Source organism: Eumetopias jubatus, unplaced genomic scaffold (assembly GCF_037043125.1).
Source record: "Eumetopias jubatus isolate StellerSeaLion01/CBP00866 unplaced genomic scaffold, mEumJub1_p1.0 scaffold_10, whole genome shotgun sequence".
Lineage (NCBI taxonomy): Eukaryota > Metazoa > Chordata > Mammalia > Carnivora > Otariidae > Eumetopias > Eumetopias jubatus.
The window spans coordinates 51,631,487-51,656,469 of record NW_028274816.1 but is presented as its reverse complement, the minus strand read 5'-3'; the positions used below and the strand labels follow the sequence as shown (position 1 = coordinate 51,656,469).

Sequence of the window (24,983 nt, the reverse complement as noted above, 5' to 3'; positions counted from 1 at the left end):
ATTGTTTCTGAGGTCCGTCCATGTGATGCCATAGATCTTCCATAGTACTTCATTTTTCCAAAATTGATGAATAATGTTGCAGTGTGTGGATTTTTCACATTTTGTCAAGATGATGGACATGTAGGTTGTTGCTTCTTTTTGGCCATTATGAATTCATACTGCTCTGAACACCCGTGGACGAGTGTTTGTGTGGACATGTTTTCAGTTCTCCTGGGTCTGTACCTAGGAGTTGAGTTGTTGGGCTGTACATTGATTTTATTTTAACCCTTTGAGGAGCTGTTTTCCGAAGCGGTTGTGCCACTTTACATTTCCACTAGTGGTGTACGAGGGTTCTAATTTCTCCACATGCTCACCCCCACATTATCTTTTTGATTGTGGCCATCCTAGTGGGTGTGAAAGGATATTTTATTGTGGCTTTGATTCTCGTTTCCCTGATGGCCAGTGATGTTAAATGCCTTTTAATGTGCTTATTGGAAAGAGCGTCCTTTTCAAGTAGCTGCATGGTGTCCCCTTGTGTGGATGCACCTTGAGGTACTGAACCAATCTCTTACTGGGGAATCTAGTGGTTTCCAGGTCTTTCTATCACAGACAGTGCCTCTTGTGTCCACCACATTTTGCTTATGTGTGGACGTAAGCATTGGGCAGATACCTAGGAGTTAGATTGCAGGAGCAAAGGGAACATACCTATGTTTTACAAGTAAAACTTATATTACAAGTAAATACAGAGAATAATCAGATTTGTTTGAGGAATAGTCTAATTTTTCCACCCAGGTTAATGGCTAGCAGGTTCATTCACCTCAGAATCAGCAGCCACTTGATTTCCCAATTTTATTTTGACTAAACCTTGTGTGATTCAAGACTGACTTTGGCATGGACTTGACTATCAAGTTGAGGCAGGGGTTCAGAGCACATAAACCTACCTTCATTGCTTCAAAGCTTTTCCCTAAAGCTGCCTTTTCTGCCCCCTCACATTGAGTGCAGTGCTTGTTCCTAAATGACCAGTATAGTGTAGCATGGCCATCGTTGGCCTTCTTGATGGTCTGTTATGGTTAAAATGCATGAGCTCTATAGCTGTGTGATCTTGAGCGGGTTACTCAGCCTCTCTGGGCTCGTTTCTTCTACAATAAGATGGAAGTAATGGTAGCATCCACCTCACAGGATGATTGTGAAGGGCTTCACAGTGCCTGGCACAGCGTTGTCATCTAATTTTATCTCTGAAATTGATGATTTTCAGGGAGGATTTTCAGCACCAACACTTAAAGAACTCTTTCATGACATTCTCATTGGCTACAAAAAGAGATTTTTGGATAACTATTTTTTAAAGATTTTATTTATTTATTTGACAGACAGCGAGAGAGGGAACACAAGCAGGGGGAGTGGGAGAGGGAGAAGTAGGCTTCCCGATGTGGGGCTCGATCCCAGGACCCTGGGATCATGATCTGAGCCGAAGGCAGATGCTTAACAACTGAGCCACCCGGGCACCCCGGTAACTATTTATTTTAATATGACTGTAAGCTTCAGGTGCCTGGGTGGCTCAGTCGGTTAGGCTTCCTACTCTTGGTTTTAGCTCAGGTCATGATCTAAGGGTTGTGAGATTGAGCCCCACGTCAGGCTCTGCCCTGGGCGTGGAGCCTGCTTGGGATTCTCTCTCTCCCTTTGCGCCCCGCCCCCGCTTGTGCTCTCTCTCTCTCTCTCTCAAAAATAATATAATTGTAAACTTCTAGAAAAGTAGCAAGAATGGTACAAGGGGTTTCTCATGTCTGAGATCAAGACCTGAGCCAAAATCAAGAGTCTGATGCTCAACCAACTGAGCCACCCAGGCACCCCTGATTTCTATATGTTATTTATCCAGATTTGCTAATTGTCTGCTCCATTTGTCTTACCGTTTCCTCTTGCCTGTCCCCCTTTCCATGAGCACATGCGCATACACACATGCATACCTACACACATACACGTGTTTTGAACCATTTGAAAGTTAAGTTGGAGAACATCATGCCCCTTAACCTCATAATACTTCAGTGTGTACTTCCTGAAAACAAGAACATTCTCTTCCATAAGCACAGTGTAACTATCAAAACCTAGACATTTAACATACAATATTCCTCTAAACACCAGTTCATCCTTCAATTTCATGAACTGTCCCAATAATGTTCCTTATGGCCATTTCCACCCCCCGGCCCCGGCTCACAGTCCAATTCTGGATCGTGTGTTCCATTTAGGTGTCATGCCAGCTTCCTTATACACAGTGAACGTTTAAGTACAGCACAAAAGTTCCCCCCACTTGCTCAGGGAAGGCTTGATGCCTGCAAGTCAGCCGGCGTTCCAGCGGAAATGACCAGTTCATGTGGCGCCATCTTGTGGCAACATCAGGAATAGTTTATAAACCACTGAGCCGGGCCCCTGTGGATTCCCTTCACGAGAACCTAAAAAAAATTAGGTGAGGGGCGCCTGGGTCGGTTAAGCATCTGCCTTCGGCTCAGGTCATGATCCCAGGGTCCTGAGATCAAGCCCCCGCATCGGGCTCCCTGCTCACCGGGAGCCCGCTTCTCCCTCTCCCACTCCCCCTGCTTGTGTTCCCTCTCTCGCTGTGTCTGTCTCTGTCAGATAAATAAATCTTAAAAAAAAAAAAATTAGGTGATATTCATATTATCTCAATTTTTCTTAATAGTGTAGGAAACTCTATTTTAAGTATTTCACTGTTTCCAATCCATATGCCTCAGCATAAAATGAGACTTTCTGGTTCTCAAATCTGGGCCCATACATGTAAACCGGTGCTTTGTATAAAAGTTGGGGCTTGGCCTAAGACATCTGTGGGAATGGATCTGGCCGTCACAACATTCTGGCGGCGTGGTTATTTGGTAAGAGGCTTCTCCTCCTTGGGCCTATGTTTATGCCTGCAAAATAAACCTTACAGAGCCTTCTACCTGCAGGATCATTTAACAAGGTCATGGGTATAGTTCCTAGCAATGTCGCTGATATGTGGGAATTCACTAATAAATGTTCAGAGATTATTATTATTTGTTCAACTTTTTGTGAGTGGACAAGTATAGACCTGAAGTAAAATTCACCCCCGTTGCTTTTAAAAAAAAATTTATTTATTATTTGAAAGAGAGAGTGAGAGCATGTGCAGTGAGGAGAGGGGCAGAGGGAGAGGGAGAGGGAGAAGCAGACTCCCCACTGAGCAGGGAGCCTGATGCCAGGCTCCAACCCAGGACCCCAGAGATCATGACCTGAGCCAAAGGCAGACGCTTAACCAACTGAGCCACCCAGGTGGCCCTGAATGTGGTTTTGACTAAGAAGGTTAAAGCTACTAGGGTGAAGGGCTCAGTTGGTTAAGCATCTGCCTTCAGCTCAGGTCATGATCTCAGGGTCCTGGAATCAAGCCCCATATCGGGCTCCCTGCTCAGCGAGGAATCTCCTCCCTCTGCCTCTCCCCACCGCTTGTGCTCTGTCTCTCTCAAATAAATAAATAAAATCTTAAAAAAAAACCCAAACAAACAAAACCACGTTCAGTCAACAACTATTCATTGACCCCCCCAAGTCCTAACTATGTGCGAGGCATTGTTCTAGGGGGTGGGAATACAGTGGTGCCCACCCAAGACAAGGTTTTCACCCTCATGGGCAAATTTCTATTCTGGTTTGGGGGAAGACAGGTACAACATCAAAACAAAAATATTCTTTAGTGTTAAGTGCTAGGTCGGGAATTCAAATGTATTCAGAAATAATAACAGTGTGGCTCTTTTGGATTTGGGGTGGGCAGGGAGGGAAAGACTCTAAAGACGTGAGATTTGCACTCAATTCTGAAAAACAATAAAGAGCCTGTTATGCAAAGATCAGGATCAGGGAGGTCAATAGTCCAGGCAAAGGGAACTGCAAGTGAAACGGCCCCAGGGTGGAAACAAGCTTGTATTTTTGGGAGGGGCAGAGGTTAGTGTGTCCAGAACACGGTGGTCAAGGGCAAGAGGAGCTTGAGATAAAGTTAGAAAGATAAGCAGAGGCAGCTCCCGTGAGGGCCCTGAAGCCTACGATGAGGCCTTTAGCTTTTATTCCACATGTGATGGGAAACCATCTATGTATTCAGAGCAGATGGAAAGTGTTTGATCTTATCAAGAGTAGAAAAAGCTTCATCCCAAGCTTCATCCCAAGATCTGCCTACAAGAGCGTTAGCCTCGCGTGACCACGTCAACGTTTTGGGAATCTCCGATGTGTTAAAAAGTTGAATGTGCATGACACATGGTGTCTTCCATGTACAATTTTTGAAACAGAAACATATTGTATAAAGAGGAAACTAGAACCAACATTTACAGAATCCCTGGGCTCATCTGTACTTCTGTCAAACCCTTAAAATTACTCTAAAAGGATCTTCCCAAACAGTAGCATCTGGTTTGGGGCCTTAGTAAACTTCTGGCTGGGTAGTCAAAGATATTTCAACATTTCCGTGGAACATGGGAAACTCTCTTAAATAAAAACTTTTTTTTTTTTTTTTTTTTTTTTTAAGTTCCAGACTTCTTTGAGAATCGGATCAATGCTATGGACTTTCTCCCCCAGAAAATGCTCTGCTTAGGATGAAGAAGGGGGTAAATCTGAGTCCTCCTGCTTGTATCTCCTGACTGCCCGGGTGGCAGAGAGGGTTCCTCCCCATGGCCAGCTTCACCACTGCCACAGACCCCCCCAGACCTTGTGCGGATGGAGTGGAAGCTCCCTGTTTGCAGCTACTAAGAGGTTCTTTTTTTTTTTTTTTTTAAAGATTTTATTCATTCATTGGAGAGAGAGCGCACAAGTGGGGGGAGTGTGGCAGAGGGAGAAGCAGGCTTCCCGCCGAGCAGGGAGCCCATGTGGGGCTCGATCCCGGGACCCTGGGATCATGACCCGAGCTGAAGGCAGCCGCTCAACCAACTGAGCCATCCAGACGCCCCTAGGAGGTTCTTGATGGTTGGTCCATGCAGCGTGTCCAGTCACCACTGGGAGCCCCATCTCCGACAAGGTTTGAAATATATTCTAGGGCCTGACTTCTGCTCCGTGGCGACAGAAGGGTATTTTGAGGAGATGCCCTCTCCGTCCATCAGGGAAGGATTCTTAATCATTCTTTCTGAATCAAAAGGCCTTTGGGCAACCTTCCGATGAGAAGCTACTGGCCCATCTCCACAGAAGTGCGTGTGTAGTTCATCTTTACAGTTATAAGCAGGGCATTCGCAGAATTGACTAGAGGGTATAGAACAATTTGAGGTTTTAGGGAGTTTTCTCCTCAGTCACCTTTGTTTTGGAAATTGAGGGGCTGAGGCCCCCAAGTGATAATTAAGTGGTCTGCCGGGGTAGAAACAGGGCTATGACTTCCCATTTTCCAGCAAGATATGAATTCAAAGCACAGACTCTTGTATCAGATGGCTTGGGTTCAAATCCTGTCTTACCCCTAATGTGTCCTGGGACCTCGAGCAAGCTCCTTAAGTACTGTTGCGCCTGACCTCCAAGATGGTGTTGATGGCAACAGGATAGCCTTGGTGGGACTGTGTCAAGAACAGAATCTGGCCTGTAACAATTGATAAGTCAATTCTATTGATACTGTTTTGCAATGAGAGAAGTGAAATTATTTTGACAAGGACACAGGAAAAGCATGGTTAGAAGCTGGGCCTATCTCCAAAGCCAGTGAGTGTTGTTCACCCTCAGACTAGTGTTTTTTAAACTGCAAGGCATGACCCTTTAGTGGGTCAGAAAATCAGTTTAGCAGGGCCTCGAACAGCACTGGGGGGAAAAAATTTGAGTGCATGATACATACCAGTAAGTAGTATTTGATGACACTTTCATACAGGTATATATGTATATAGGTAAGTATACCTATGTGTGTACTAGGTCTTAGGTTGAAAGCCATTATCCTTGACCACCGGTGCCCCACAGAATTTATACACAAGCACACGGGAGGTTTCAGCGAGATCTCTATTTGATGTAGTCCATCCCAGGACGGGCAGATATTCCAGTTAGCTCGGGAAGACTCAGAAATAGGGGAATGGGCGATGAACTGTTCAGCACAGAAGAGGGCGAAGAGGGTAGGCCACAGTGACATTGAGTCTAGATTAGAGCAGAAAGGACTAATTCTTGAAACAAATATTCCCCAGGAGCATATTCTGTGCCAAGACTTTTGCTGGGCAGTTAGCTACACAGTGACGACTGAGGCAGTCCTGGTCTTTTCCCTCGTGGGGCTCTGAGACAGACCTGTCACCAGACAGTAAGAGACTAAAATGATCAGGGCTTGGGTTGGGGAGGTATTGGCCGGTTATCAACACTGTGTTGAGGGAAGCCCATGAGTAAGGGATACAGAACAGCAAGTTCCAAGCTGGAAATCCATTAGCTAAGGTCTAGTTCCAGCATTACGTTTACCTCCGAGGAAACTAAGGCCCACCTCTGAGCCGGATTGCCTGTGTCACTCTCACAGACTTACATGGACCTAGGATTCTTCAACTCCTAGCTAGGGCTTCTAGAAGTATGCCCTAACCAATGCATACCTGCCAACGTCTGTGGCACACTGGAACCCAAATACAGAAGGCAGCAAGCCCCACCCAACCTTTGAGAGAGAAGGGACTGGGAGACAAGATGCCTAGGACACTAGCTGACAAGGGCCAAGATCTCTGCAAAGCGCTTTCCTTTTTTTTTAAGATTTTATTTATTTGACAGAGACACAGCAAGAAGAGGGAACACAAGCAGAGGGAGTGGGAGAGGCTAGAAGTAGGCTTCCCTCAGAGCGGGGAGCCCGATGCGGGGCTCGATCCCAGGACCCTGGGATCATGACCTGAGCCCAAGGCAGACGCTAAACTGAGCCACCCAGGCGCCCCTGCAAAGCTCTTTTCTTACAAGGCGATCTTAAAGCCTTTTTAGGACCAAGTTACCCCATTAAAAAAAGTTATATCCCTATTTAATTGCACATATATGATGAGCAGGTAGGATTAATATTTTGGAGTCACAGAGTGTCTAATTGCTATAAACTGCTCTATTTACATAAAAAAGTCCAACAGCCCAATGACGCAACTCTGTTTCCATTTCGCAGATTTGGACACACAGGCACAGAAGACGGTCAAGTCTTCTGTCTACTATCACCAGCAAGGAAATGCAAAGCGGGGTTTGTGAGGCTTCAGAGCCTGTGCTCGCAGTGACGGGACACAGTGAACAGACAACTCTCGTAAACCCCGCTCCAGGGCTCTTTAAGAGCCTCGGAACCGAGAGGAAAGGCGAGATCACAGTGAAGCGAGATCAAAGCGTATGTAAATAAGGACCAGGGGCTGCCGGGAAGTATCACGGCGGCGAGCCTTTAGGGAAAGCGGGCGTCAGAGTCCTGCTGCGCCTGCGCAATCGTGTCTCTTCTTTCGGTCCGGCGCCTGCGCGTGGCACCTCGCTAGCCCACCTCGACCCAAACTTGCCTAAAGTACGCCGGCGTCCCGCTCTGAGTCAGCCTCTTGCCCTGCCTTGCGCCTGCGCTCTAGCGCTCTAGCGCTCTTCGCGTTCATCTCTCGCTCTTTTACGTCAGTTCCTGTTTGTGGCGGGAGAAGGCGGTATTTCCGGCCAGGGGGTGGGAGGGGGCGGTAAGCGGGGGCTGGGGGGAGGGGGCGGGGGGGGCCGCGCCGCGCGAGCCGTTGGGCCTGGCTCGGAGAAGGCGTTGCCGCTGCCGCTGCAGTTGCTGCCGCCAGGAAACACAAGGAGCGGGACCAAGCGCAGCGTGGCGATGGGCGGGAGTAGGGCCCCGCCGGAGAGGCTGGGCGGTCGCCGGTGACAGGTGAGTGCGCCAGCGCGTGTCCCCGGGCGCCTCCCCCCGCGATGGTCGCGTCCGGACCCCCCGCAGTGCGGCGTCGGGCCGTACCACCAGTGCCCGCCGGGCGGGGACCGCCGTCCTCGAGCCCCCCCTTCCGGGACTGAGTCGGGGCGGCTTGCGCGGGGGCGATCGGACTACCCCTGAGGGGGCGGGGGCGGGGGCGGGGGCGGGGGCGGCTGGCCGTACCACTGAGGCGGCGCGGTGGGGGGCACACCAAAGTGCGGGGTCCGAACCACTGAGGAGCTGCGGACTGAACCAGTGGGATGGGAAGGGAGCGCCCGCCCGGTGTGCGAGAGCTGAGCCATGGTGGGGCGGGGGGGGGCGCGGAGGAGCGGCGCGCGCCTTACGAAGTGTAGGGGCTGTACCTATTCGGGGCTGTGGGAGCTGTTCCTCTAGCGTGTTTAGGGAGGTGGGGGGCTGCTGCGGAGGGAGCTGTACCAAGTGCGGCCCGGGTAGCGCCGTGTGGGTTATACCACTGAGGTGCTGGGGGGGGCATCCTGAGAGCGTGGAGGAGCGCTGTATCAAAGGAGGAGGCTTGTGATGTTTATAATCTTTGAGGGACGCGTGGGGGTGAGGGGGGCAGGCCCCAGTGGGTGTTCAGGGGAGGGCTGTAATGCGGAGTGTTGAGGAAGGGCTTTGCCTCCCGAGTTTGGTGGGTGGGGCTTGGGGGTTTACACTGAGCCGGAGGAGGGAGGGTCACTATTGAACTTCTTAATGACTTTGGGGAGGAACTGGATGGTCGCTGGGATTGCTGTCTGTCCCGCAACCTTTTCATATTATTAAACCTTATTTTAAGGTGTGTGGGACACTGCTGCGGCAAATTCTTTGTTTCTATGGGCAGGAGATGTCTCATAAGCCTCTGTCTGAAGTTTTCTGAGCTTTCCGCTTCACGTTAGGGAGGGGAGGAGGTATTGAGCTTAGATTTGAGGAGCTGTGTCCCCTGGATCTGTTTGTTAAGACTTAAGAGGAAGGAGTGTTTAAAGGGACACCTCTCTGCCAAGGCAAGGTGGTTGGAGACTTCTAGATCCTTGGGATTCTGAAGATCATCTTCCTCCCTGTTTAGGCTCAGCAAGAGGGAGTAGTCAGGTCGGTCCTCCATGGTCTGCCTTTCAACCTTGTGCTCTCTTCCCAATTCAGCCCTGGCCAGACCTTGCTTGGCGGTGGGTGCAGAGGAGCCAGGCACCAGTCTCCATCCCGGTCATGAGGCTGTTTGTGACTCCCCGGTTAGCTGTCCAGCCTCCTATCGTGTTTACGCTCCCCACCAGGCGATAACAGTTGGTCTTACCATTAGGCGACAATGAGGCTGAGTGCTGTTTTCCCAGCTGTTCCTCTCTGCACAGGCCAAGGGGACCTGGGTGGGGGTGCCCTGGCCCAGCCTGAACCAGGGAGGAAGGTTTCTCTGGAGGACTAGGGTAGCCAAACCCCCCACAGATCTAGTTTCTCAGTGTGGTCACTGGGTGAGTGCTTGGAGCCACTGCCCGGGCTCCCCAGGCCAGCTCGTGACCTTGGCTCGCCCAGTAGCCTTTGCCCCGGGTCTGGAGTTCCCGGAGGGCTGGCTCTAGTCCCTGATTGACCCAACTAATGTGGGCTGGTGATGTGGTCAAAGGCTGGTCCACATCTTTGGCTTCCAAGCTGACTGGCTTCTCTGGTTGTGGTTCCTAGAAGTCCTTGAGTCTCTTCGAGACTGTGGGGCTCTAGAATTTTTCTCCACTAGGGGTTGGTTGCTCTGGTCTCTTTCTGCCAGCTTTTAGAGGGTTTGCCTGATGGGGTTAACAGCAGCAGTAAAAACAATAATTGTGAGACTGATGGCTGACATTTATCGAGTGCGTTCTGTGTACCACACATTATTCAGAATGCTTCACATAGATTAACTTGCTGAATTCATCCTAGAGCCGTAGGGACTGTTGCACGATCTCCGTGTTAGACGGAGAAACTGAAGCATAGAGAGGCTGGTCATTTCCATAGCTAGTGAACTGCTGGAGTTTATTGGCCATCCACAGTAGGTCAGGTGTGTGGCAACCCTTTTACACGTGAGCTCTTTTATATCTCAAAAATGCACCTGCAGGATAGGTATGGTTATGCCCTTTTTGTTTTTTTAAAGATTTTATTTATTTGACATAGACATAGCAAGAGAGGGAACACAAGCAGGGGGAGTGAGAGAGGAAGAAGCACGTTTCCTGCCCAGCAGGGAGCCCGACACGGGGCTTGATCCCAGGACCCTGGGATCATGACCTGAGCCAAAGGCAGACGCCTAACGACTGAGCCACCCAGGCGCCCGGTTATGCCTGTTTTATAGACTTCTGTGAGCTAGGTAGGAGTGTAGTGCCTATTTTACAGATGAGGAGACTGAGACCGTGAAGTGAAAGGGTTGGCCTGTTGTGTCACAGCCAGAAGTAGTAGAACCAAGACGTGAACTCCCAGCCCGGTTTGGCCTCAGTGAACCTCTTGTCTACAAGTAACTAGAACCGTGGGTTAGTTGCCCCCAGCAGTGGATATGGTATTTCTTTCCTTTTTGCAGAATGAGACATTGGGGCTCAGGGGAAAAAATTGCTTTGTCCTCGGTCTCAGGCCCTAGGGGGCAGGCTGGGCTTCGAACCCAGGTCGGCTTGTCTCTAGTGTCATGTGCTCCTTGTTGCCCAGGTCCCAAGCTCGAGTGGGTCTCTGGCACCTCAAAGGCCCTGCCGTGGACCCTGTCGGCTGCACCCTTGGGCATTTCCTTTCCCTCACCCTCCGAGCCCAGGGCTGTTGTGAGCACCTCTGCCGGCAGCCAGTCTAGTAGTTCTGGGCTAGCTGGTGAAACTTGGTCCCTCCTCAGAGTTGAGCCAGGGTGTCTTTTGACCCGGTGCAGAGTGTGTGCTGGGAGCTAGGAGAAAACAGCAGGGGAGACGTGCAGGGGGTGACATAGGGGAGCCGTGTTAGAGGTCCCTGCCCAAGGATGGGTTGGGCCTGCGTGCAAGTTTTCTGGAGTTTTCATGTTCTGGCTGTGTGACCTCGGACCTCAGTGTTCACCTCTTGTGCAGTGGGCTCTGAACGGCACCCACCACAGACTGTTGTGAGGACGAAATGGGTTCATCCACGAGAAGCTCCTAGGATGGTGGCTGGCACTGTGCAGGTGCTTAGTTGGCAGTCCTGAGCGCGTCCATCCTTCCCCATGCTCTCCCCTCAGTCGTCTGAAGTGTCTTGGTGTCCAGCTCCCCAGCTGGCCCAGCCAGAATCCGGGAATCCCGTGTCCTGGTTTCTGACCTCTGTAAAGAGCTGCACCAAAGTGATTCAGAGCATGACATTCAAGTCCAGCCCTAGCACTCCCTGGCTGTGTGCCCTTGAGCAAGTTCCTCAACCTTTCTGAGCTTTCATTGTCTGTGTCAAGGGATGGTCACTCCCCCCATACATTGTCGTGAAGGTTAAATGGGTTAATTTGTGGAAAGCATTTATAGCCTCGCTAGCATAACAATCTCCAGTAAACGTTTCCTGTTCTCGCTCTTTCAGAAGAGTGCTTGACAAACGGTGAGCCCTCAGGATATCTTAGCGATTGTAATTCTTATTATTCTGGAGGCCCAGAGGCTGCAGAGCCTTGGCGGGTACCACCAGGAGGAGGGCCTGGCTAAAATTAGCATCTCCATTTTCCAGATGAGGAAACAGGTTTTGGAGGGTTGGGGCGGGGGTGGGGACACATAATCAAATAAAGGGTCGCAAGTGCAGCACCCAGACCTCTTTTCATCCTCCCACACGGTTGCTGCCCAGAGCTTCTCCGAGGTCAAAATCTTAGCTCTTTTTCGGATGTTAGGCTCTGCTAACTCCCCCTGCTATATGTGCTTTTCATGAATCTCCACCACAGCCCCCGGGAGTGGCAGGAAGAGCCTTGACCCAGGTGAGAACAGCCCTTTTGAAGGCTGCGAGACAGAAGGGTGGGCGCACAAGCTGGGTGAGGAGCAAAAGTGCTTATGGGAGTCAGGAGCCCAGCTGTGCAGAGCCACCTGGGCCGGGGTTTTGGGGGAGAGAAGTGTGCATTGGATCCCGAAGGCATCGCAGAGCCAAAGGGTTTCGTTTATCCACCAGCCTTTACTGAGCACCTGCTACATGCCTGGTGTCGCTTTGGGTGCTAGGGATGCAGCCGTGCCCTCGACAGAGCCACTCCTTTTGTGGCACCGAGGGAGACAGGTTAGAGGGAGGTGCTAGGCAGGCAGTTAAAATCAGGTGTGACTGGGAGCTTCTGTAGTTGGGCTGTCAGGGGGGCCTCTTTGCTGATCCCCGATCGGATGGACCAGGTGAGTGAGGAGAAGGACCGGCCTTGGGGTGCGGTGGGGAAACCACAGGGCCAGAGTTGAAAGCTTGGTGAGGTGCAGGGACCTGCAGCATGGAGGAGGCCTGTGTGGCGGGGCGGGGTGAGTGAGGGAAGGCCAAGGCAGAGGGCAGGTGGGGGTCAGAGCCTTGCAGACTTTTCTGAGGAACAGCTTGGTCAGATTTCGAGCTTCAGAAGGTGCCTTTTGCCAGAAGAGGTTCTCAGGCTTCTGCCTGGGGCGGGGGGTAGATTTTCGAGCCGGTCAGGGAGTTTCACAGGCCTCCCACTTCCCCCTTGAGTAGAATCACTGCCTTAGAAACGGCGAAGGCGTGATGGTCGCCTCCCTCCTCTGTGGTTTTCACACCGCATTCCCCAGGGCCCAGGGCTGTTCCGTTTAGGGACAGATGGGGGGAGGCTCAGTGAGGTGATTTGGGCCCACCCCTCCCCAACCCCGACAGCTGGGCTAATGTCACATAACAGTGCTGAACGACAGTAATACCTGATAAAAGCTGTAGTTGGCTGATTTGACCTTCCGCGCCGCTTGTGAGCCTGAGGACCTGCCACATTCCCGGTTGCTGCTCTAGAACTTGGACGACCAGGCCTTATGGGCCAACCTTCTAGTGGAGACAGGTGCCCAGCAAACAAATCTAGGAGAGGATTATCAGTTTGTGGTCAATGTTGGGAAGGCAAAATGAATGGGGGTCAGAGGAAAGAGAGTATGGGGATATTACTATGTTTTAGCTGAGGTGATCAGGGAGGGCCTCCTGGAGGAGGTGACTTGTAGGTAGGGATTTATGAAGGAGCCATGGGAGGACTTGACTGAAGACCCCTTAGATCGGGGTGGCCTCGGCTGTGATTCCTAGCTCGCAGAGGCCTGGAGAGCCTCAGTAACCAGTTCTGGGTCCCTAACCCTGCAGTTTTGGGGATGGGCTCTGAATTTGGGTAGTGTGGCTCCAGAATCTTCCAAGACCAGGTAATCATGGGTGAGGGGGCCTCACACTGAAGGCTTAGTGCAGTAACCTGAGGCCAGGCTGTTGATTTTCCCAGGCTTGCTCTGGGCTGTCTTCCTGGAAGGAGTGGAGACTCTCAGAGCAAACCTTCTGGGGTCTCCGGAAATGATTTGGGATGAGGGAATGGAAAGGAGTGTCTTTTGAAGTTGATCTCCAGGCCTCTGGAGGACCCAGGGACACCCCTCCCTGGGCCTCTCTTCAACGTTCCAAGAGCTCTCAGTGGAAGGCGCTCAACTACCAGGCCTCTGGGCTGCACGGTGGGGTGGTTCCGTGGCAGGCTCTTCTGGACAACCAGCCAAGCAGCAAGAGGCCCAGCTAGGGGAGACAGCCCTGGGAGCAGGACCAGGAGGGAGGGAACAAGGGAGCGGGTGTGGGAGGGGCAGGGGTGGGGGGTGGGAGCTTGGGCCTGGCCCCCTTGGGGGCAGGACCCACCGCCAACTCAGCACCCGCCGTGGGGCCTGACTGTATTGGGTGCGTGAAGCAGGGGACGGTAAGCCGGGGTTGGCTAAGGGGAGACTACATGTAGAGGTCCGTGCAGGAAGTTCCTCGAGCCCTGCCATTCTGCCCAGGAAGCTTGTCCACAGATGTTGTTTCTAAGGGTGAGGCCAGAAATCCAAGCCTGCCTTGGTTTGCCACCTTGTGGGCCCTTTCCAAATGGTCTGGGGCGGGGGCAGCTGCCACTCCCTTGCTCCCCTCCCTCGCCCCTCCTGGTCTGATTTCAAGGTCTTCATCATCGGGTGGGTCATTGCATAGTGGTCTGGGCTGACCCGGGTGTGCTCCCTGTTCCTAGCTTCTCCCTGGTTGCTGTGGAGCCCTGGGGGCCTCATATCATGTCTTTTAGGTACATTTTGCTCAGCTGAAATGGGAACAACCCTGCCAAGTGGGGCTGTCGGGAGGATTCAGGGATTTCGTGTGTTAGAAAGTGCCTGACATGGGGCCTCCTGGGAAGGTGCTTGGTAGATCTGTGCTGCTGCTGCAGGAGATGGTGAGCCTGGGTCAGGTTGGGCATCTGCGAGTGGACAGGGGGCCCCAGATGCAGCCAGCCTGGGCTTGCTGGTTGGTGGAGCCGTTGTGTGTTTGGAGCTTTGGGAGGAGGTGGCAGGCCGATCAGCTGAGGTTCCTGCCGGGGAGGGCTCCTGACAGGAATATTAATCATACCCATCACAGCACCCCTGTGTAGCCAGGTACGGCTCTGAGCAGCCTGTGTCTGCTAACTTGGGCACAGCAGCCTGTGGGGTGGGTAGCAGGCACTGCCACTGGTGGTTAGGAAACTGAGGTACAGAAAGCTACGTAGACTGCTTTGTTGTTTTGAGAGCTAGCAGGGCGGCCTCTCCGTGCCGGGCCTGCTCGGGGGCCTGATGTGCCTGCTCTCACCGATCCTCACCGTGACCCGGGAGCTCAGCGCAACTCTTCCTCCCATTTCATAGGTGAGCCAGCAAAGGCCCAGGCAGGTTACTGGATTTGCCCAAAGTCACGTGTTGGTGACTGGAAATTTAAAGCCAGCTCTATCTGGGGTTGAGTTTGCCTTTTTGAGACTGGCCCTTCTGCCTCCGATCAATGCCATGGCCACTGTTTCTGAGGTAATCGCTGTTGTTGTGGTTTTAAAGATTTTATTTTAAGTAATCTCTACACCGAACATGGGGCATGACCCCACAACCCCGAGATCGAGTCGCACGCTCCACCAACTGAGCCGGCCAGGCGCCCCTCACTGCTGTTGTCCTAATGACTTTTTTGCTTTCTCCTCTCCTAGACAGAGCTGACACGAAGTAGGCCTCATTTGTTCTGGAAATGACGGGATTAGCTCCATTTGATTCCTGCTTGGGAGATGGGGTGCAGTGGCCTCTCTCCACCCACCCCTAATGCCCACGGAGCCCTGGCCTTGGCTGGCCCCTTCCTTCCCTAGAGGCCAGGGGGCAGGGGTGAGAGTTGGGAGGTACTCCCCTATTCACTCTCGTGGGGTCTGATTCCTGAATGGCCTCTGGAGCCTGCCCTTGGCTATTTTTGGTCATTGTATATTCTGTGTTTTCACCAGATAATTTATTGAGGACCTACTGTGGGCTGTGTACAGTTTTGTCGGTCAGGGAGCGGCGCCCAGCCTGCTGGAGGAGGCAGAGAAGTAGCGTTTGTCCTGTGAGTGCTTGGTGCCACAGAGGAAGGGAACAGAGACCTGGCTGGCGTTGGCAGGAGGGGGACTTGGGGAAGGCTCCTGAGGGGAGGCATTCAGGCCTTGACGTGAAAGCCCAAAGAAACGGGCCAGGCAGGGGTGCCGCACGGGTGAAGGCCCTGAAGGGATAACACCTCAGTGTGGTGACCCCGAGTACATGCTACCGCAGCTGGGGGAGTGGGGTCTGCACAGGAGGCTGGCGGGGCCCGGGTCTGGCAGGCAAGTCTGTGCTTCTCAAACTGGTGTCCCAAGACCTACAGGGGGTTGGGGGGGGTGGCAAGTGTTGAGCCATGTGTTTTGGGGTAGCGTCTGCGACTTGTCTACTTTTTTTTTAGCTGTGTGTTTTCATTTAGATGATATTTTCAACAAGTTAATATGGGCATGTCATGAATCATCTGGATAAGCAGCTAGTGACAGTATGAACATAGCTGCCACTTCCATAGCTCTGGCTAACTCAGGCTTAGGCTGGCCCTTGACTTTGGAGTTTGCTTTTGTGTAACTGTTGCCTGTTTTCCCAAGTGCTGGCCTCATCCCCAGCTGTGCGTGTCTCATTGGGTCCCCATGATGACCCTGGATTGCCAAAAAAAAAAAAAGAACCCAAAAAACAAAACATCCTTTGAAATAATACAAACACATGCTCAGGTTGGCATTAAGATCACGTTTTATAGATGAGGACACTGAGGTTTGGGGAAGCGACCTCTGCATCTTGGAAGGTAGTAGTCAGGATTTGACTTGACCAGCACTCTAGGTATGGATTTGGGCCTCTGAGCCCTGTTTCAGTTCCCTGGGCTGAGTGGGTCAGGGGTTGGGAGTGATGATACCACATGGGAGCTTCTCCGCGGCAGGCTGGGATGATCCAGCGCCTTGGGCCTGTGAGCACATCCCCGGCCCTCACCTCCCCCCCACCCCTCCTCCTGCCTTCAGCCCTCTGGTACTTCGTCGGAGAGGTTCTGTGGAGCTGCACCTCCAATATGCTAGCCACTAGTCCTGTGTGGCTATTTGAGTTTTAGTTAATTAAACTAAATTTTTACTTGTATTTAAATTTTTTATTTGCGCTAACCCTGGTAGCTACATTTCTATTATTACAGAAACTTCTGTTGGCTAGGTCTGCCATCTCCCGCACTCATGCGCTCTGTGGTCTTGGGCATGTGATTTCTTCTCTCTGGGTCTCAGTTTCCTCTTCTCTTTGAAGAATGGGGATAGCAATAGCATCTACCTCCCAGGATTGCTGTGAGGATTCATGAGTCCAGACCTGGCACATCATGAACACTTAGTAAACGTTAGCCGTGGGTAGGACCCAACATGCTTGCTCCTAGGTGCCCCAGGGATAAGATGGGGACTCACGCCACCAGACCCCGCCTCAAAACTGCTGGCCAGGGAAGCAGGCAGATGATGATGTGGAGCAACGCCTGTGAGGGAAGAAGCCTTTAGCCAGACTGGAGGGGCCCTGCTCGTGTGCGCATGTGTGCGTTTGTGTACGATAGGGGCAGCCCAGGTCTGCAGGCCGTCAGGGATGGTAAGGAGGGCTGGCCCCAGTGTGAGAGGGGGCTCAGTCTCTTGGGAGTGAGGGCAGAAGGAGGTGGAAGACGCTCAGGGCTGGGACGGACGTGATCCAGTTTCCTCTGCCATGTCCCGGCTGCCCAGCATTGGGTACTCACTGCATCCTTCCTGTCCTCAGTTTCCCCATTGGTAAAATGTGGGTCCTCGTGGCCCCCCAGGGGGCGAGCAGGTGAGAGAGTCAGGCCGGTGCATAGGGCTTCTTCTGGGGTTGGCTGCGGAGGCGGTTGTGATACAGTCTCTGCCTCACCGGGGCCAGGAACTCTGCATCCCGCTGCACCCCAAGCCAAACCGTTCCCCATCTGTCCCTGAGAAATAGTCACAACCATTAACAGCGGCCTCTCAGGCCTGCTCAGCCAGGCGCCCCCCCACCCCGACTTGTGCAGTCTCATGTGCCTCCTTCCCCTCCACCCTCCTGACTCGGTCACACCTGGCCTTGGCGCTACTCTCCTTGGGCCTGGGGTGCTCTCCCCCTCTCCCCTGGCCCCAGTGGCTGCCTCATCTCTCAAGGAGAATTCCTGCTCACATTTCACCATCTCAGCCCTTCTCCGATCACCCTGGATAAAACCAAGAACCCTTGCCCCTTTCCACATACCTAGTCCCTGATGTGCTGCTTTTCTCCATAACGTTTGTCAACTTCTGTTAAAGCATGTAATTTGCTCTTCATTTAGCTTTACTTTAAGGCCACCCTCTCCCCTCCCCCCATAAACTCCCCTAGGGCAGGGAGTTCTGTTTTGGTCACTGCTGCCTCCCTGGTGACCAGAGCAGTGGTGACACAGCATGGGTGCCATATTTGTGGAATGAATGAATGCAGGATTTTTGTTTTGCCTTTACTTGACCCAACTCTGACCTCAAAAGCTGATTGGGTTTGCTACCCCTGCCCTGAGTTCATGGAAGCTCTGGGCCTGGCCCTGTGGTGGGGACACAGTGGGGACCAGGACATTCCCATCCCTGCCTTGTGGAGCACCCCATCCAGTGAAGGAGGCACCATTACCCAGATACTTGTCCAAGTGACTGAGCACATTAGAGGTTAGAGCCATGAGGGGGCAGGAAGGCTGAGCTCTGAGGATCTGTGACTCATTGTGGGGCAAGGAGCAGTCAGGGCAGGCTTCCCTGAGGAAATATGGATTTAGCAGGTGAAAGATGGGTGAGCAGTGTGCTGGGTGGGGGACTAGTATGTGCGAAGGTCCTGGGGTGCGTGCGTGTGTGTGTGTGTGTGTGAGAGAGAGAGGGGCAGAGAGCAAGGATTGTTCGAGGGGCCAGGAGAAGGGAAAAGTGGGTGTGGGGATGGCGCTGCTGATCGAAGAGGCAGTAGGATAGGCAGGGGCCACTTCAGGTGGGCCTTTGTCTCCATAAAGGCCTTGGATGTGATCCCCAAGCAGGGGAGGGACAGGGTCAGAGCAGAGGGTCTCTGCCTGGCTGCAGCCTGGTGCACTCAGTGTGTTTGGAGCCCGTGGCCAGGCCAACTCAGATATCTGATGTGATTTCTGTGGGGTGCTATAAGGCCCTGGGTGGTGGGCTGAGGGGGAAGGTGTGGGGCGGGGGTGGCAAGGAAGAGAAGGAAATCTGCTCTGTGCTTATTCTTGTCCCAGTATCTTTTGCAGCCCACCTACGTCTTCAGCCTGCTCCCAATCCTACCTGCTCCAAGTAGACAGATGGGGCAGCTGAGGGGACTGTGTGCTGTTGAAGAGAAAAAAAAGTATCTTTAACGCTGCCTTCCCACCGAGGAGGTGGGATAGGTAAAAATTCACATGTTACAGAAACGTGCGACGTGGGAAGCAAGGGTCCCCCTGCCTCCCCCCGGCGGAGGCACTAACACCTGATGGGTGCCAAGCGGTTGTCACACTGGCAGGGCTCAAGGGACTTGATGCAGATTGACTCCTTTAGTCCTCACCGTAGTGAGTGCGTACCGTTCCTGTCTCTGGTGTGTGGATGGGGAGACCAAGGGGAAGAAAGGGGAAGCCATGTGCCCAGGGTCCCACAGGAGGTGGCAGAGCCGAGGTGGAAGCGCATCTGGTTCCTGAGGCAGCCTTGACTCCTGCCCCCGTGATCCTGCCTCTCTTGGCACAATTCCTTCCACGCGGGACACGCTGAAACACTAACCTCCGCGTGGCCTCCGACCTAAGACGCTCTTCCCCGTGAGATCGTTGTTGTCGGTCGTCGATCACATGACTGCTTTTCTGAAGAGGACGCTGTGGCTCACTCATGTTTCCGCTTGGGGGGCTCCAACCACCCAAATGGAGGCCCTGTGCTGGGCGCACATGTATGTGGTTTGTGTGGCAGGAGGGGGATCAGGTGGGATGTTCCGTGGAGCTGAGAGCGTGCTCAACGCCGACAGGTCGCCCGCGGAGGCTGCTTCTGTCCGAGGACTGGGCGGCGGTGCCAGGGGAGGGCCCCTCGTCCAGGGCCGGAAGCTTGAAGCCCACAAACCTGGGGAGCAGGGACCCGGGTCCCGGTGTGCCAGACTCCAGAGGCCATGTGGCCGCCGGCCCCGCTGCCTCTGCGCTTCCTGGTCTAGGGACTGGCAGCGGTACTGCACTTTGTGACTCGGTTTCTTCATTAAAAAAAGATTGTAGGGGCACCTGGGTGGCTCAGTCAGTTAAGTGGCTGCCTTCAAGTGGCTGCCTTTAGCTCAGGCCATGATCCCAGCGTCCTGGGATTGAGCCCCTCATTGGGCTCCCTGCTCAGCGGGAAGCCAGCTTCTCAGTCTTCGTCTGCCTGCCTGCCTGCCACTCCGCCTGCTTGTGCTCTCTCTCTCATTATCTCTCTCTGTCAAATACATAAATAAAAAAAAAAGATTGTAAAAGTGCCTGGGAGGGTTGAATTCCCACGTGCAGAGCACTTGGGTGTGCCTGGCCTGTGGTAAATGAGACACAGGCACATGGGCATCGCTCCCTCTTTTGAGTGCTGCCACCTTAACCGTTGCTAGGGTGACAGAGCCCTGGGCCCGGCGTTTCGGTCACTTCCAGTCTTTCACGATTTCAGCAAGTGCACCCTCGGCACAGCGCTTTGCAGCGGGGGGTGGGGGGGCCCTGCTCTGGGGCACTCTGCCTGCAGGGGACGTTTGGTAGTGTGTGAGGACTCCCCCCCTTTTTTTTTTAAATGTTTTATTTATTTATTCATGAGAGTCAGAGAGAGAGAGAGAAGCAGAGGGAGAAGCAGGCTCACCACAGAGCAGGGAGCCCGATGTGGGACTCGATCCCAGGACCCCGGGATCATGACCTGAGCCGAAGGCAGACGCTTAACCATCTGAGCCACCCAGGCGCCCTTTTTTTTTTTTTTTTAAAGATTTTATTTATTTATCTTAGAGCAGGGGGAGGGCGAGGGACAAGCCAGCTCTTTGCCGAGCACGGAGCCCCAGGAGCCCCAAGCGGGGCTCAGTCCCACGACCCTGAGGATCATGACCTGAGCTGTGATCAAGAGTGGCTGGCTCAACGGACTGAGCCACCCAGGTGCCCCTGTGAGGACTTCCTTGATAGTCACAGCTCAGGGGAGGGTGTGCAAGTCGAGACCAGGGATGCTGATAAGCCTCCTCCTGCACACACAGCAGCTTCTGCACCAAGAATTATCCGGTTCCAAATAACACTCCTGCTGAGGCAGAGAAACCCCACCTTAGAACCTCTATGCACCGGCATGATGTGCAGGAGAAATTCTGACGGCGGGTTGCCACTTTTTTTAGTATTGCTAAAGTGCGCTCACAAAGCATAGGACCAGTTCACAGAGCTGGGGATGGCAACCAGGGGAGCTGCTTCCGTCAGCTCACCCCGCGTGTATGTTTCCTCCCAGATTCCCGCAAGCAGGTGCTGTCTGTTGAAGGACAGGTTCGTGTTGTCTTTGCGTTTATCTCCTGAGCAAGTCCTCCTCAGGGAGCTATAGGGAAGGCCAGATGAGAGGGCAGGTGGCAAGAGGGCCCTGGGGGGTTGTAGCCCTGGGAAGGAGCCCCACCCTGCTGTCTCCAGCTCCTGGAGCTGCAGAGCCTCAGCCTCCCCTCCTGTCTCCCTCATGCCATCTGTGTCGTCTGGCATAGAAACGAGGTCAGGGAGAGGGGCCCAGAGGAAAAAAGGAGTTGACGAGCGGCAAGGAAAGGAACCTAACTCACTCTGAGCCTGTTCTGGGCACAGGGCTTCACACTGTGCACATTCATTCCGCAAATAACTTTTTAAGTGCCCACTGTGTACCCAGCACCTTGCAAGGCTCAGAGGATCCAGCAGGGCCCGAGACAGGCCAGAGCCCTGCTCTTACCGTGCTGACATTATAGTGGGGAGAGGTTAACAATAAGCTGATACACAGGTAAATACAGAAAGTCATGGCAGTGATGAAAAATGCTTACAGAGAAAAATAAAGGATAAAGAGAGGTATGGAGAAAAATAAACGGTTAGGGGAGATAGGATGGGAGCTCCCTTTTGTCTGCTTAGGAAGGCTTCTTGAAGAAAGTGGCATGTGAGCAGAGACTGAAGAAAGTGGAATGGGGCCCCTCAGATACCTACAAGCAGAGCATTCCGACCAAGGGGGCAGCAGTGCAAAGGCCCTGAGGTAGGGACATCCTGGTGTGTTGGAGGAGCCACAGGACTAGGCACTGTTGAAATGGAGTATATTTGGAGAAGTAAAGGGGGAACCATGCAGACCTCATAGGGTCCCTGAGGGTCCTCTAAGGACTCTGGCTTTTACACGGGGTAAGATGGGGACACCAGAGGGTTTGAGCACAGGAGGAATGGGCTCTGACTCGGGTGGTCACAGGGTCCCAGCCAATAGGAAGTGTGAAGACAGAAGTGCTAGAGCTCAGTGAGCCTTCACAACCCTCCCTTGCCCTCCCCGAGCAGCAGGAACCACACAACCCTAATTTTACAGATGAGGAAACAGGTTTGGAAGGACCCTTCCTAGGACCCAGTCCTTGCCCAGGGCTGCCACCAGGGCCTCCCCCCAGCGTCCCTGGATTGTCCTGTAAGTTGCCTCTCACGGATCTGACTCTGGCTCTGTGAGCTGAAGCTCCTGAAGGAGCTACAGTTTGGAAACCATTGAGCAGTAAGTAACACCCGTGAGTCAGATAGATGGTAATACAAATGTCTTAAGGAAGTTTTAGAATAAATTACTGTGGAGCGTTTGAGACTAACAGTGGAGTAAGTCAGTGACAGCCATGTATGTACTCAGCAGCTCTTGAAACCAATAAAACTGGCCAGAGTGTGAGAGCTTCCTTGGGGATCCCTGTCGCGTCCCCTGTCCCCGTCCCTGCTCAGAGTGACCCCTGAGAGCAGTGATCTTCATCCCTGTTCAGCTGTCTTCTGTGCAGAGCTAGACGTCCCCGCCCCTCCGTCCAGCCCACTCCCACACCGTGGGGCCCGGAGTGTGTGCCTACTCCCTCGGGTGCGTGGCCCTTCTCCAGCAGGATCATTGTACTGAGGGAAGCTCTACACTCACAGAGGGCAGGGTGTCACTTGCCTGTGGCCACACAGCCGGGAAGCCAGCAGAGCCTGGGGGTGATCCCCCTGGGGGATCCCGGGATCCTCCGGACCCCGGATGCCTCCTTCCTCATTGGTGACCCGACCTTCTTAAGGGGAAAATCCAGGCACGCCAGCCTTGGGGAGGGCGAGCCCTGGAAGCCAGGAGGCCTGATTTTGGCTCCGCACATTCTCTGGACTCTCAAACCCAGGTTCTTTTTTTATAGTTACTGCTTTTGTCATAGGATACAGAAAAATGTATTAAACCCGTTTTGTGTGGGGCAGTATAACAAACAGCCACAGGGCAGAGCCCGGTGTGACCATAACAGAACACAGTCAGCTCCTGGAAACTCACCCTCCTCTGCTCCTAAAGCTTCCCACTCCCCTGACTTTTTTGTTTCCTTGACATTCAGCATAGTTTTATAAGTGAGGAAGGTGCCCCTAAACACGTAGTGTTGTTGCCTGTTCCGAACTTATTGCTAATGGATCCACAACTTGATGTGTTGTGTGTCTGTCTTCTTCCATTTATTTCGTGGTAACCTTCTTACGCTTTGTCCCTGTTGTATGTGTCAGTAGTGAGTGGAGGAACGTTCTGCTGTATGAATTTATCTCCGTTTGTTTCTCCATTCTCCTGTGGGTAGACACTTGGTCTGTTTCCAGTTTGGGGGTTACTGTGAGTATCGCTGCTGTGAACATTCTAGTATATGTCCCTTGGTAAACAAACATGCTCCTTTCTGTCAGGTTGGGTTGTGGAATTGCTGGGTCATGGGGTGTGGGCACGTATTGAGTTTTAATTTTTACTGCCTAGCAGTTTTCCGTAGTGGTTGAACCATTTTATACTTCCACCACTGTTCATCTGTATCTTTGTCAACGCTTGGCACTGTCAGTTTTTAAAATTTCAGCCATCCTGGTGGATGATAACTTGCATTTCCCCCTAAATAACGAGATTATGTGTGTTCCTTGGTAGCGTGGGTGTCCTCTCTTTGAAGTGGCCTTGCTGTTTTCACCTTGCCTCCCAGGGGACTCACCTCAATCCTACAAGCTGCCGCTCGGCCCCAGGCCCTTGGCCAACTCGGGCCCAGACACTCAAGGAAGCAGTGTGTGGGGATGGGGCCGTGCAGGCCCTCCCTGCCGTGGGGTGTAGTGCCTGTGGGCCGGGGCGGCCAGGGCAGGCCCCTGCGTGCTGACACCTGGCTTCCAGAAGCTGTTCTCTGTCGTCCCGCCTGGGCAGCCTCTGCTGGCACCTCCCCAGGGAGCAGGCCATCCTCTTGGCATCGGTGCCTGGTATTTCATCACCCCAGGACTGCGTCATAGACACCTCAGCGGAGGCGCCACCCTCAGCGGGAGGACGGGGCGGGATCCAGGCGGGGTGCAGGGGATCTTCCAGTTCCTCCCCCTGCCCTCGCCCAAGCTGCCAAAATGAGAATGTAGAAAGTGGCCCCGGGGTGCTGAGCAGTGGGGAGACCCGAGGTAAATGGCTTCCACTCTCCGAGCTTCTGCCTTCCCCTGGGCATGGTCACTGTTCCTCCGGTGGGGTGGTTGGGATCATTCAGGAGGGACCCCACGAGGGCACCGGCACCCCACTTGCTCAGGGCCACCCGGCTGGCAGTGGCTCGTGGACTCTGTGACCCTGACCACTCTTGGCCACACCTGGCTGCTCTTGCTTCTCTCTGATCACGGCAGCTGCATGTTTGAGTGCTCACCCACGTGTTCGCGTGTTCTCTGGGGGCCAGGCCAGGCAGTAGGCCAAGCCTCTGCACACAGTGGGTGCTTCAGCGCTGCTGACTACCCCGAGACACGCAGAATCACGGAGGTGAAGTCGCTGGGCTGGGGATGGGAGGGGAGCGTCGAGATGCCAGGCCCCCGGTCTTGTCCTTCCATGTCTACCCTTCCTTGGGACTTGGGTTCTCCATCCCGGTTCTTTGGAACTTCCGAACTGAGCTGGTACTGGGGAGAGTGCAATGTCCGCCCCCGTGTCAGGGGACGACGTCTCGAACTTCCCACCACCCCCTCGCGCCAGGCCCTAAGTGTTCTTCCTGCCCACCTCTCCTGGCTCCTTGGCCACACCAGCCCCTTGGCAGTTCTTCACACTCTCAAGTACTTCCTGACTCAGAGGTTTTGCACTTGCTCTTCCCCTGCCCGAAATTCTTTTCCCTACGTAGCGGTGTGGCTCCCTCCCTCCTCACGTGTCCCCCTACCACACAGCTAACATAGCACCCCACATTCCCCGCCACCCTTTCTCCTGCTTGACTTTGCTTCTCAGTGCTCCACCACCTGACGTTGTTACACGCGTACTTGTGCGTTGTCCCCTGCCTCCACCGGGGCGGGAGCTTCCCAAAGGCAGGGGCCGTGTCTTGTCTCCCTGATGACTCATCTCTGCTATCCCTCTGGTTGTCTGGAGCTTAGGACACGCTCAGAGGAGATTGGTGGCGTGAATCGACCCTGGAAGTGTTTCCGTGGCTCTGTCTGGTCCTGGGCTGGGGAGACTTGGCTTCTTTCATTGTGTACTCAGCAGGTATCCAGATGCTGTGCCGGTCCACTAGATTAGCACTTAATAGGTGTCGGGAGAATTGGTTGAGGAGGTGTGCAGAGAGCACCCAGGCAGCCTCTGAGGTCGGGAAGGCTTCCTGGAGGAGGCTTTCGTTCAGCTGAGACCTCCAGGAGAAGGGAGAACCCACAGAACGTACAGGTACAGGGAATGGAGGCCAGAGGGATGGGCCTGAGAGACAGAAGCCTGGTTGGG

The 24,983-nt window shown here is 53.3% G+C and overlaps 2 protein-coding genes across 3 annotated transcripts in view; both read left to right on the top strand.

The window, feature by feature from the left end:
* The window catches only part of CUNH19orf47 (chromosome unknown C19orf47 homolog), a 33,689-nt gene extending 26,500 nt beyond the window's left edge, over positions 1 to 7,189 (top strand). The window contains exon 11 of the mRNA XM_028095662.2: positions 7,037 to 7,189. Coding sequence (XP_027951463.1) covers positions 7,037 to 7,116 — 80 coding nt within the window. The 3' untranslated portion in view covers positions 7,117 to 7,189. The remainder of the gene's footprint in view (positions 1 to 7,036) is intronic.
* A 198-nt stretch (positions 7,190 to 7,387) lies between these two features.
* Positions 7,388 to 24,983, top strand: part of AKT2 (AKT serine/threonine kinase 2) — a 48,658-nt gene continuing 31,062 nt past the window's right edge. The window contains exon 1 of one of the 2 annotated variants that reach the window (XM_088027605.1): positions 7,388 to 7,411. The gene's annotated coding sequence lies outside the window, so the exon portion shown is untranslated. Of the gene's footprint in view, positions 7,412 to 7,597; positions 7,760 to 24,983 lie in introns of those variants that run through there. The other variant, XM_088027604.1, reaches the window with a different exon arrangement.